Here is a 13143-nt window from a genome sequence, read left to right on the forward strand (position 1 = left end):
GCTGGGTTGCACCATCTAGTTTCGGTTCAATCCGAGAGTCCCTGTTAGAAATCCAGCAAATGAGAATGGATTAAAATAAATGCATTTTTATTCATTTATAGGAATTGCATGAAGAATTGCATATTTCTATGTCTTTCAATCTAAAAATAATATTAACTTTTTCTGTGTGTGTATTGTGAATACTGTTCGATTCAAAATTTTGAATAGGAAATGCAGTTTTTTAATCCAATTGAATCCAATTGAATTCAAAAAAAAGTATTCGCTATTTAAAATATTCGGATAGAAAAAAAATTTCAATTCATTTTAATCCATCGTTCTCGTTTGCTGGGAAATGATGCAGTGAACAGAATCTATGTGTATATGAGTCTGCAGTGACACTTGCTTAATAAATAATTTCAGCAGATTTAATAAAAAAAGACAATAAAAATTTGTTTTTATTTTTCATTGAAATAAAAACAAAATGAAGGAAAAAAAATGTTTGTCAATTGATTTAATTTCTGTTTCAATAAATTGCTTATTATGTATATATCTTCGTTGTATCATAAATCATTAATCTTTATGTAATCAATATCTATTGTTTAACTTACTTGGAACAACTAAAACATCATCCATGATCCACTCGATTCATTTCAATCCGCAAATGATCTCTACTACAATATTTTCCAAACGGCCATGTTTCATTTTTCAAAGCAATTGTATTATCACACTCGACATTATCGACCGTCAGTAAATATGATCGCCAACTATATCGACTAGCCGGATAACGTATGCGCGTGCGCGCTCGTAAGTCTAATGTTTTTTTTACTCCAAACAAACGCTCCGACGATTGTATATGTTTTCGTGGGACCATTGCGAAGTATATTAGAGTACACGGACACACGCGGCGTTTTATTCCCTGCTTCCGAGAACGAGGTGGATAATCGCTGAGTAATCCGGCCGGTCGTTTGATCGATCAGCAGTGTGTTGCGTAGAGGAGCAACAAGTCGCCTGCCTCTCATCATCAGCGCGCCTGTGGTCGCGGTACTTTCGTTGCACGAGCGTGGATACAACATGTCCGCTACAACCCGGGTCGGTGTGGTCCCCGGGATCTCGTACTACGCGTGCGGCGCGATACGATGATGCGCGCGCGACGCATACGAGCTTAGGGGGTAAACGCGATGCGTCCACGCGCTACGTCGACGACGGCGTACGACGATCTCGCGCACAACGACGACGACGACGGCGACGACTTTGTATACGCACTGTACGACGATGACGGATCCGGAACTTTGCCGGCTATGCGCCGAGACCAAGGACAGTCTCATCGGGATCTACGATGCCGAAGGCCAGAAGCTCGCGATCGAGGCCAAGATCGCGAAATGCCTGCAGATACAGGTACATGCAGTTATCACAGTCAACCGGCAGTTCTATTTCCTTGGTGAAAACCATCTGTCTGATCTAAGAAGACGAAAATGAATGTATTTTATTGAATGTAACTATTGTTACACAGTTTCTCTTTGAAAGAAAAAATTTTAAATATTAAGAATAAAAATCTTAAATAATATATTATAATAGATGCGTTTCGTTTCATGCGTAGTGCGTATGATATATCATTTATCCTTGTTGTTCATCAAATATTAAAGAAAGATAAAACGATATGCGCATCATGCATGAAACGGAACGCCCAATATATTCTTTTATTTTGTTATATTTCTGTATTTAAGAAATCTAGATTCTTTAAAATTCATTTATTTATTCAATTCCTGAATGAAAACTGTCTTTTTCGAAAATTTAAAAAATAGAGATATTAGATCAAACAAACTTCAATTTTATGCATAATTCTTTTATATTAGAAACTTAATAAATTTTGCAAAGATAATGTTTAAGTTTATATTTCATTAAAATAATAAAATAAAAGTTTTTATTTAAGAAATAATTGATTTGTAAATTTCCTCAATTTCCTTATTTTGTAAACTATACTACTTCTGATATATTTTTATTTGTAATAATTATTACAATTGTGCAGGTTGTAATAACAGATGGCTTGCCACTCATGGTTTGCATAGACTGCTGTGATTCATTGAACCAATGCAATGAATTCTTTGAGAAGACAAATCAAGCACAAATATCTCTAAGACAATTGCTAATAGATTCAAAGTCTGAACCACAACCGACCGAACCAAATATAGATTGTGTTGAGGAGACCGTAGAGTTTCCAAAGAACGAAGCCAATAATAAGGAGGAGATTGTCCAGTGTCAATTATCTGGCAATTATATTAATGAAACAGTTAATATCTTGAATAATTCTTACTTCATTGAAGGATGTAATAAAAACGCGAATTCCGAAACTCAAGAGATGCAAGATAATGCAAAACAGAAGAAGTGTAAGCTACAGATAAAGAAGAGCTCTCCCAAACAAACTAAGAAAAAATTAAAAAAAAAGGTCAAATACAAAAAATTGAAGAAGAATCTGAGCTTGATATACCTTCTCAAGTAGACAAGGATCAGAATGATGTCGCAAATGAAGTCGTAGATAATTATATGCCTGGTAAGATTAATAATTTATAAAAATAAATAATTTATAAAAAATGTGTTTTTTTTATTATTTGTTTTATTTCTTAAAAGTTGTCATGTATACATATATATATAATATATATTAGGTGTGGGAAAAAGTTCGTGGCGTTTTTTTAATGCCATTTAACGAGAAAAACGTCACGACTTTTTCCCACATATATATATGTATATAATATTAATGATATCAATCTATCATAAATCTAATATAATATGTACTTTTAAAGTAGAGACAGAATCAAATTTAGAAATAAGAGAAACACGAACGATAGAGTCAACAAAGCATGGAAGAAAAAAGGCAGAAGGTTTGGAGAGATATCCTTGGTTATGTACAGATTGTAATGACAAATTACCATCTCTAGAAGCATTAGAAGAGCATCATGAAATGGTGCATAATCAGCAAGCCAAGTATATGTGTGTGCAATGTTGTAAGGTTTATGATAAATATTATGGATTTCTTACTCATGTTAAAAGGCATAAGAATAAAGCGAAATTCAGGTAAAAATTATTTGCTGTTATATCAGGATTGTATAAGAACTTTGTGTATTCGTATATTAATATAATTTAATTTATTTTTAGCTGTGACGATTGTGGAAAATCATTTGTACATAAAAAAGTATTAGACTCTCATAAGACAATTCACAGCGAGGAACGGCCATATGTGTGCCAAACTTGCGGTAAAGCTTTTAGGCAGCAAAGTGCTTTATGTATTCATAATCGATGCCATTTGCCTGAAACTATGAAGAATAGATTTCCATGCGACCAATGTGATAAAAGGTATAACCTATTTTTTTTAAATTACACATTTTAGAAAATTTTTATATGTTAATAAAAAAGTTTACTTTTTTAGGTTTTCGACAAAACCAAATCTTGTAACACACAAACGTATTCATTCTGGTGTCAGAAACTTTACGTGCGATCAATGTGGTAAGAGCTTCATACAAAAAGGAAATTTAGAAGCTCATTTCCTAACTCATTCACCAGATAAGCCATACAATTGCTCTCAATGTACAAAAGCGTAAGTAAAAATATACATATTCTTTTTTTTCCTTAAATCTATAATTAAGTTTAATATGTTTAAAATTTTTTACACGTTTGGTATTCTTAAAAATTTTAATATTTTTTCATGTAACAATTGAATGAAATTTTAGCTGCCTCTTTCATATTTAATACACTTCAGAATAGCATAAAAATATTATTATCATGATGATGAGATGATAAACCATAGAATAAAAGTTAGAAATGAATTCGGAATCTAAGAATATAAACTTCCAGATTTAAAACACCCTTACAATTGAAAAAACATGAAACAGTACATACTGGGGCTAAGCCGCATCAATGTGCTGTATGTGGACGAACTTTTAGAGAGAAAGGAACCTTGAGAGAACATCACAGAATTCATACCGGTGCAATGCCGTTTACCTGTGAATTCTGTGGAAAGTGCTTCCGTTTCAAAGGGATATTAACTGTAAGTTATCATTATGAAATCTAATTATATTTTGCTCTACTTAATGCGATTATTTCACATTCGCAGACACACAGGCGACAACACACCGGAGAGCGTCCATACAGTTGTTTGGAGTGTCAGCATCATTTTACGAATTGGCCAAATTATAACAAACACATGAAACGTAGACATGGAATTAATACTTCTCATACTAAGCATCTAACCAATAATCAACAATTGCAACAGCAGCAGTCGACAGAACAAACGCAAACTCCGATACAACAGCAGTCTGCTGAAGAGGATCCACTTCCAATACCTCAAACAGAATCAACGACAGTACAAGTAGATATGCATGTTTTTATAATTTTTTATTCGTTAAGTATTGTTTATTTTATTGCATCACAATCCTGAGTGGGTCAAAGGTTTCAAATTGATTTCATTATAATTTTTTTTAGAAACTTTCAAATAGTGAATATTTAAGTGCCTTTAAAGTTAAGTAGCATATAATTTTATCATAGCATATAATTTTATCAGATGTTGAATTATTAATAACATTCTATTTTATGTATGTACATCAATAATAATTAAAGTAATAATAATTGAAAAAAATATAAGCTAAATCACATTTTATTCAAGATAGACTATATTAAATTGAAAAATGTATGAGAAAGCGCAAATCTTATTGTTTAGATAATTTACAGCTGTTTGCAAGCAGCATTAACGCAAAGGATTATTTCAATGTTGTATTTTTACAGGTAATACAAGCAGTTCCTCATGCTTCAGCATCACAACCGATAGTCATCCAAGCTATTCCAACAACTGCTATTCAAACTTTCCAAACGGATGTCACTAGCACTGTCCAAGAAACGGTATTCAGAGATCGAAACACATATTTCAATACAGTGCCAGGATTACAAAACTTTTTGCCAACGAACTTGCCGTATAACTTTTACAGCATTCCTAATGTTACGGAAAATGATTTAATTCAACATAGGTAAAAGTTAAGATGAAACTTGAATAAAGACGACTATGTTTTTGTGCCAATTGATTAAAATTGGAAAACATGCGACACACAATAACGTATTAAACATATAAAATTTCTAAATTTCTAAATTTCTAAATTTTATTTTATGGTCTAAAAATAAGATTCTTATTGTTTAGACATGCAAACAGAAAAATCAATAATTATTTAAATAATTAGTTCGCATGTCATAATTAAATTATGTTATAATTTAAATAATTAGTTCGCATGTAATCCACAGAATCTAAAAGCTAAAAGATTGGAACAAAAACATGGGAACTAGTTAAATGCATAAGTATATAAATAGTATCAGCCTTTTGTATAGAATCAGACAAAATAATTATATACGTTTTATATTGTATCATTATTAGTATTGATAATACTAGATCATTGTATATATATATATACACTTGTTTAATCATTAATTATCAAATATACTTGGTGAACACATTTCGTAAAAATTTTTATAATAAAAAATGTATATTGTATTTCCCCAACTCATATATATACTACAAATGTTTGTGTTCTCATTGTGACTTTTTACGATATCTAAAATTTTATTTTCAAATTTTCCAAGTTTTACATAATTTATGCATTATCCAATACTGGTATAAACATTTTACATTATTTATCAAGTCAATTATTGAATCTTGCTCTTCTTAGCTCGATAACTAGATAGTGGAGAGTTCCCTAGCAGGGTTGAAGATCACGTGTAGGATTAATGCTAGATATCGAGAGGGAGGGAGACTCGTATCGCTCAATACCGTATCTACATGACTACATGTCGAAATCTGATTGCACAAGCATAAGTATTAACATCTGCTTTTTTATCACGGAAATTAGTTTGAAACATCACGTCATCACGTAGGTAACATACATTTTCGGGCGAGCTGCTATTTTTTGTCGAATAATAATTCTCATATTTTTCGAAATACAAAAAGAGATCCTTATAAGAATTCCGGCGGATTATACCGTATATAACCTAAGAGAATCAGTGATTAGAATGGATTTTCACGATGTTACTCATTGCATTTTCGACATGGATGGTTTATTACTAGGTAAGAACATTTTGGATTGTTATAAATAATATTTACACAATTTTATATTCTATAACGATTTCTGTATTAATTGACCCAACAAATGAGAATAGATTAAGATGGATTAAAATTTTTTCTATCCGAATGCATATTTTAAATAGCAAATATTTTTTTTGGATTTAATTGGATTTAATTGGATTTAATTAGATTCAATTGGATGCAATTGGATTGAAAAACTGCATTTCCTATTTAAAATTTTGAATTGAACAATTCACAATGTGTGTGTTGCACAGAAAAAGCTAATATTATTTTTAGATTGAAAGGCATAGAAATATGCTCCATGCAATTCCTATAAATAAATAAAAATTCAGGATTGAAAAGTTCATTTTAATATTAGTGAATCAATATTTCTGAAAATTTATTTCAATTCATTCCAGTTCATTTTCGTTTGTTGGGGAAATTTCACCGTGTCATTGTGCTACTATACAATATGATGACATAAAGATTATGCGTTTCGCGGGTTTTCTCCGTGTCCAGATCCATTCTTGGAATGCCAATGTTCCGTGAACCTTGCAGTTCATCAGAGCGAGGAGCAATCTGTATGATACTGTATCAAACACATAATCTTTATATAGAAAGCACTCGTGGAAGTTTCAAGAATATGATGACATATTTTTGTAATGACATCAATTTCTTTTGACGATCGTGACATTGAGATATTTACAGAAATGTATTTTTTAAAATAATTTATATTAATTTATTCAATTTATTACATGATAGATACAGAATCCATATATACAATGGCGTACAACCATGTCACTCAGGAATATGGGAAAACGTATGGCTGGGAGCACAAAGCGAAAATTATGGGTAATAAAACTACCGAAGCTCTGCAAACTTTAATAGAAATGTTACAGCTTCCGATTACAGTGCAATCATTTGAAGATAAGCTCGCTCCTATATGCAAAGAAGTATTTCTTCAATGTAATCTTATGCCAGGTAAATTATATATATATATAAGACGAAAGTGAATCAGCATTGTATTCTGATTGATTTTAATTGTATGTAGGTGCAGAAAAATTGTTGCAGCATCTTAAAAAGAATAATATACCTATCGCACTAGCTACAAGTTCAAGCGAGGAGAGTAGCGATTTAAAAACTCAAAAATGGAAACACTTATTCGATCTATTCAATCATAAAGTATATGGTGGTTCTGACCCAGAAGTTATCCGAGGAAAACCACATCCAGATATATTTTTGATTGCTGCAAAACGTTTCCCTGATAATCCTGATCCTTTAAAGGTTTGTTGTATATTTCAATACATATTTTATATATACATTCTTAAATCAAAATTCAAATCAAAAATTATTTATTTATCTGTATATAGTGCCTAGTCTTTGAAGATTCACCGAATGGAGTACAGGCTGGTATTGCTGCTAAGATGCAAGTGATAATGGTGCCAGATCCTCAGCTTCCTAAACACCTCACTAACAACGCAACGTTGGTCTTAGAAAGTTTGGAAGACTTCAAGCCAGAACACTTCGGCCTACCATCATTTATAACATAAAAATATAATTAAACCATTTTCCTTCCTATATACAAAGAAAGTATAGATTGTAAAACAAAATATTAGAACATATTAGACCCTTATAAATGAGGCAAATAATTGTTGGCGAAAATCAGAAAAAGCCTGCAGGCAGGTTTTAATCATTAATTAGCATTAATAAAGTCTGACTGATGTACATAGATCTGATTTGAAAAAAGAAAAGATAATATTATGTTCTGCAGATATATATTTTCATATAGCATATGGAAATTATCACTGCCTGAAATCGAAAACGTATATGAGTGCACATATCGCAAAAGATAATTCTTCGTTCCCTTCCATGTTTATTAATAGGATGAAGTTCCAATTATACATAAATGTTTCGTGCCATATATTTATTAATAGCATGAAGTTTTAATTATAGATATATTTATGTATCGATTATATTTACTAAATGTTAACTCTTAAGTTAATGGCCAGAAAGTATTAACTAATCGGACAGACTTATTTTTCAGACAAAATTTAAAATAAAATACAAAGTTTAATATCGTAAAGCGATAATAAAATTTATGTTTAGCAAAGTTCTTCGAATCAGTAAAAAACTTAACACCGCAATATTTAAAAAAAAAGATAGCAAAAATACTTTTGACTGATTTTTTAACTCTCCCTTGTCTTTGAGTCTTAAAGTGTAGAGAATATTGCACATGTTTTATAAAATATTAGTTGTTTAATGTATAAAAATTAGATACACAAAGAAAAAGTAAATATCTTGTTGTGAAGATAATTCTTGTTGAGAAGATAATTCTTTGTGCAATTTTTTTTAAATAAAATTTTAATTAAATATTTTATTAATAAATCTTTAATAAATTAGTTTATATCTTTCTTTCATATACATATATTAACATGCAGTATACATAAATATTGATAAAAAAAATTTATCAAAATCAGACAGATTCCTATCAATGCCTTCTTTCATTTGATACAACTATTTTATTAAAACACTATACATATTATAATACATACAAGATTAACACAATAAAATATATCTATTTTTGAGATGCCAATTCTTGAACTCTTCCAAGTATCTCTTCGGACTTCAGATTTGACAGAGGCATGCACCGTTCTACGCCATATTCTGCAAAATTAATAATTTACAGGGATTATGATTATATAATTTATGAGAATTAAAACTGCATTCCGTTATTCATTGCATGTATCGAAAATCTATAGTATACATAATGTAAATTATGGATTTTCAGTATATGGAGTGATAATGGAACTAGCTTAAATAAACAATATTTATATTAGAAAAAAGAAAAACAAATGTAAATAATTTGTAAATCAACTTGATATTAGATATGCTTTCTATTTAGGAGACATAATCGACACAAATGTCATTCTAATTTTGTTATTTACAGAATACCAAGGATAGCAAGCCGTTTTTGTCGATTATGAGTGCTTTCCATTTAACACAAGTTGACACAAGTATTGTTCTATGTCACTCTCTGAATGTCAAGAAGGACAAAACAACATTTGTGTTGATTTGTGTCATTAAATGGAAAGCATCCTTGTTTCCTAAAGAAACATAATTGATATTGTGTCTTAGATTTTTTACATACCGTAACGCGCATACAGCTTCGGCTCAATCGATGAGCATTCCCTGATTAAAACGGGAAATCTTGGATTATTTTTCTTTAATGGTACATACTGTTGCTCGATGAAGTCTCTGCAAGGGTCATACACAAAAATTAACAGATTGTAACTAAATTGGATCGCTGACAGAATGTCCGCCTACGTCGTGCAACTTTTTTTTACCTAACGCCTTGACTAGATTTGGACGTTTGACAAAGAAGGATCCTCAACTCTTTCAAGTGTTTTCCGAATTTTACAGTAGCCATTTTTTTATAACTAAGAACTTGGAAAAATATAAATCACTTTCATCACAATTTCAATCATACACAATTTTTTGTTTTGGTTAAGTTAGGTTAGGTTAGAATTCCGTTGTTATATCATTGTTTGATTCACTAGAAAGTCTAGAGACTTTTAGGCCACATCACAGACTCTTGCATAACGCATAATGCATAGTGTATAAGGAAATTAATCAAAATTCTTCTTTTCTATGGAATGGGAGGAAAGAAAAGATTCTGATTAGAACCATTCCACAAGCTTGCATAGCCGCTAAACATATGCATAAAGAAAATTATCCAATCACATTTCTATCATAAGGTCAAACGTAAAATACGATTGGATGATTTTCTTTATGCATATCTTTATGTGGCTATGCAAATTTGTGTGGAATGGCTTTTAATTGATTCGTTTATACAATATGGTTGTGATCAAAATCTCGCTACAAATGGTTTAAAGCATTTGACCAATTAGACCAATTAGAAGAAAGAATTTTATAAACTGACCAGTTAAAAAACGTTTCAAAGTGTTTGCAACGCATCGCGTTTATTTAATTATTTAATACCCTATGTATTAAATAAAAGTCTGGGTATCAATGAAACTTTTTTCCTAGGATGAAAAGTGAAAAGTGAAAATTTTCTCTATTAACTTCAATGGTTGAAATTTTCACCTTTCACTTTCCATCCTAAAGATAAAGTTTCATGATTGATACTCTGGACATTTTCAACTCTTTCCTGATAGGATAATCTTGAACTAAACAAACATGGCGAAACATTACAATTAGGAATTTCGTTTCAAATATACGACTTACATACATAATGTATCAATTGTTTTATTCTTCTTTAATATTTGGTAAATATTATAAAGGTAAAATGATATATCAGTGTATATTATGTGTGAAACAAAACGCACACATAATTTAATAATTAATTCCAAGGAACAATTAAAATCAATAAAAATCAAAATGACAACAAAATGACTTTATTTTGATGCTTAAAATCAATAAAGAATCAAATTTTATAACAAAAAAATCATTTTCATGTACATACGTTTATTTTGACTTTCTCTTGATTTGATGTGTTCTTTAGAAGAAAGATCTTTATTATATAAGATACTGAGTTTATTTATGGATAAATGCTAGAAATTTATGGGCATAATTTAAAAAAATAATAGGTCATTTTGAAAGGAATTTAATAAGCTTTAAAATAATATTATATAAAATTTAATTCAAATTCCAATCTTTTTGAAAATTAAAGAAATGTAAAAAGTGAGCAAATCGCATAGTCGAAAAATTGTGCTCCTAATATGGCCTGAGAAATCGATAGTAAAATGCAAAGTATATCAGTATTGCAATTAAGAACTTTATTTAATGTTCTTCAATACAAACAACACAGCTAGTGTGTGCAAAAAATAAGTATACGATACATTATATCCAGAATTCATCTTCTAATTGAAATTAAGCTAATCATCGCCGAAATAGACATTTGACGTTTATTCCGATTGTCTTTTTTGTTATTGTACAATAACATACTTTAACAACGATTTTCACTATGATTTAGGAGAATGGGTTATTTCATATTAGAAATACTCTAGATATCTCATATTACGATTTCCATGCCTTTGATTTGACGATTTTACGAAATCTAATTTCTGTAATTAAGTAATTTAACATATTCCGTATTTTTCTATTAGTACGATATCTTATTTTAATTACATTATAAAGAATTTATTATCAAATATTTATTTATTAAACAAGGCTTACAATGATTACAGGCATGATCTAATGAATTTTCTACTAAATAATTTTCAATCCAAGAGAAATAAATTCATGGTGGAACCAATAGATAGCGTTTATTAGTTTAACAGACACACCGCTATCTCAGGCGCTTATCTCATAATAGAAGGCTTTCCTCTATATTTATATATAATAATATAATAACTACTATTTAAATAAAGCTACTTTATTACAAACTCGTTAATTACAAGGTGATGAAATTACTTATTTCTTTTCCAAATCAAGCAACTATTATACATTGTAATAATACTATAAATATATATCTTAAATACCATTGTTAGTATAAGCGATATTATATAAATATTATATAAAAAAATAATATTTAGACAGTATTATATCTTTATCAATAGAGACAATTAATTTAATTACATATACTTGATATGTATCTAATAACTGCGGTTATAAAAATATTTTATAAACGATTTCAAAGATCGTTTCAAATTACATAATATTATATGGATTATTTTTCAATACAGAAGAATAACATATCACGTGGATTCTGTTATAATATATAAATACATAGCTTCTAAACAGCTTCTATTAAGAAATTATTAAAGCATTAGAAATAGCATTATTATAGCATTAGAAATAATTGAAAATACCTAAAAACTTATTTACGAATGGCAGTAACAAATAAAAATAATATTTTTTTAGAAAGTTTATGCAGATAAATGTTTTTTTATTATATTTTTTTTTGATTGATTGGATGAAGAGTTGATCATTAAAGTTGATGCTCTTCTAAAAAAACAATTTTTTAAAAATGTCTAAATATTTTTTAAGTTCATTTTTACGCTTTTCTATCAGTTTTAATTGCATTTGAAGTTTTCGAATCATGATCAAAATTAACGTCCGAGAATACACTTTTATAATATACTTTAGAATACTTTTATCTGAAACAGATTAATTGAAAATGTTTGATAACAAGTATAATTTCTTATATCATAATTCTTATCATAATAATATCAATTTCTTATATCATAAGCTTAGATTTTAAAATGCGCGTCACGGTATTATCCGATTTTACGTGATTTTTTTCAAAAATAGATGCAAACATAATTAATTATTAATATCATTATTAATCATGATTATATAAAGTTGAAATAATTTATATCCAGTGCAATAGTTTTTATTATATATATATATATAGATTATTATATATATATAGAAGCGCGTCACAATTAAAGCTTTATTGATTTGATAGTTGATAAATCAATAAATATGTATATTTAAAATTAAAAAATATACTTTATCAATTTATTCATCATAAAAAACATTCCGAAGAATAAATGTTATTATTACAATTGTAGTAAGTCCTCTATAAAGACAAAATAATATAATCATGATTAATTTGTCTTTATAATTGAAAATATGATTGAGACTATATTTACAAAGAGAAAAGTAATTACTTTGGTTTTATAATTTCAAAGTTGTTCAATATGTAGTCAAGGATCAAATTGTTATTCGAATGCTTATTAAGAATAGACTTGAACATAAGAAAATGATTCTTTTGAAATAATGTGTTGAATGTAATATTTAAATAGTTGATGATAATATTAGAATTTTCAGCACAATTCAAACTGTTCAACAATTTTTCCTTTTCTGAATCTGACTTTTGATATAATTCCAATTTTTTTTACACATTTTAGCCCAAGTAGTCTTATTGGCTACTATCAAACCAATACAATACGTAAATTCATTCCACTCTGGTGAAATGCTAAAAAATATATAAGTGTCTATCAAGAAAAGATATATGCATTTAATTTATATATGTATTAGGTGTACAATTTTGCTTCCGCCGTTTTTTTTCCGAAATTCGAGGCTTTATTGTAAAAAACTGGTTA

General features: G+C 29.1%; 3 protein-coding genes and 1 pseudogene across 3 annotated transcripts; 2 read left to right on the forward strand and 2 right to left on the reverse strand.

Moving 5' to 3' along the window:
• The first annotated feature begins 850 nt into the window (after positions 1-850).
• Positions 851-4995, forward strand: LOC105621488 (zinc finger protein 773). The gene is given in 9 exon segments (XM_012202955.1): positions 851-1374; positions 2006-2408; positions 2411-2527; positions 2778-3048; positions 3130-3327; positions 3401-3568; positions 3826-4018; positions 4085-4339; positions 4753-4995. Coding segments are annotated over 9 exon segments (1971 nt in total). The 5' UTR covers positions 851-1251.
• A 1026-nt stretch (positions 4996-6021) lies between these two features.
• LOC105621489 (pseudouridine-5'-phosphatase-like) lies at positions 6022-7623 on the forward strand. Its single transcript, XM_012202956.1, has 4 exons — positions 6022-6076; positions 6836-7054; positions 7125-7357; positions 7444-7623. Exons 1-4 carry the CDS (start codon positions 6022-6024, stop codon positions 7621-7623), a joined length of 687 nt encoding a protein of 228 aa, XP_012058346.1.
• A 1025-nt stretch (positions 7624-8648) lies between these two features.
• On the reverse strand, positions 8649-9500 carry LOC105621490 (NADH dehydrogenase [ubiquinone] 1 alpha subcomplex subunit 2). The gene is made up of 3 exons (XM_012202957.1): positions 9418-9500; positions 9222-9328; positions 8649-8737 (listed from the first exon to the last, which is right to left on the reverse strand). Exons 1-3 carry the CDS (start codon positions 9498-9500, stop codon positions 8649-8651), a joined length of 279 nt encoding a protein of 92 aa, XP_012058347.1.
• Positions 9501-12040: 2540 nt separating this feature from the next.
• The window catches only part of LOC105621556, a 3500-nt pseudogene continuing 2397 nt past the window's right edge, over positions 12041-13143 (reverse strand).

The sequence above is a fragment of the Atta cephalotes genome (assembly GCF_000143395.1).
Source record: "Atta cephalotes unplaced genomic scaffold scaffold00034, whole genome shotgun sequence".
Lineage (NCBI taxonomy): Eukaryota > Metazoa > Arthropoda > Insecta > Hymenoptera > Formicidae > Atta > Atta cephalotes.

Bases quoted from the DNA above. Each gene is read 5' to 3' on its own strand.
- LOC105621489 (XM_012202956.1), top strand. From the start codon at position 6,022: ATGGATTTTCACGATGTTACTCATTGCATTTTCGACATGGATGGTTTA. The intron at 7,055-7,124 runs GTAAATTATATA...AATTGTATGTAG, and splicing joins TCAATGTAATCTTATGCCAG to GTGCAGAAAAATTGTTGCAG. The intron at 7,358-7,443 runs GTTTGTTGTATA...ATCTGTATATAG, and splicing joins ATAATCCTGATCCTTTAAAG to TGCCTAGTCTTTGAAGATTC.
- LOC105621490 (XM_012202957.1), bottom strand. From the start codon at position 9,500: ATGGCTACTGTAAAATTCGGAAAACACTTGAAAGAGTTGAGGATCCTT. The intron at 9,329-9,417 runs GTAAAAAAAAGT...TGACCCTTGCAG, and splicing joins AAATCTAGTCAAGGCGTTAG to AGACTTCATCGAGCAACAGT. The intron at 8,738-9,221 runs GTATGTAAAAAA...TTAATTTTGCAG, and splicing joins GAAGCTGTATGCGCGTTACG to AATATGGCGTAGAACGGTGC.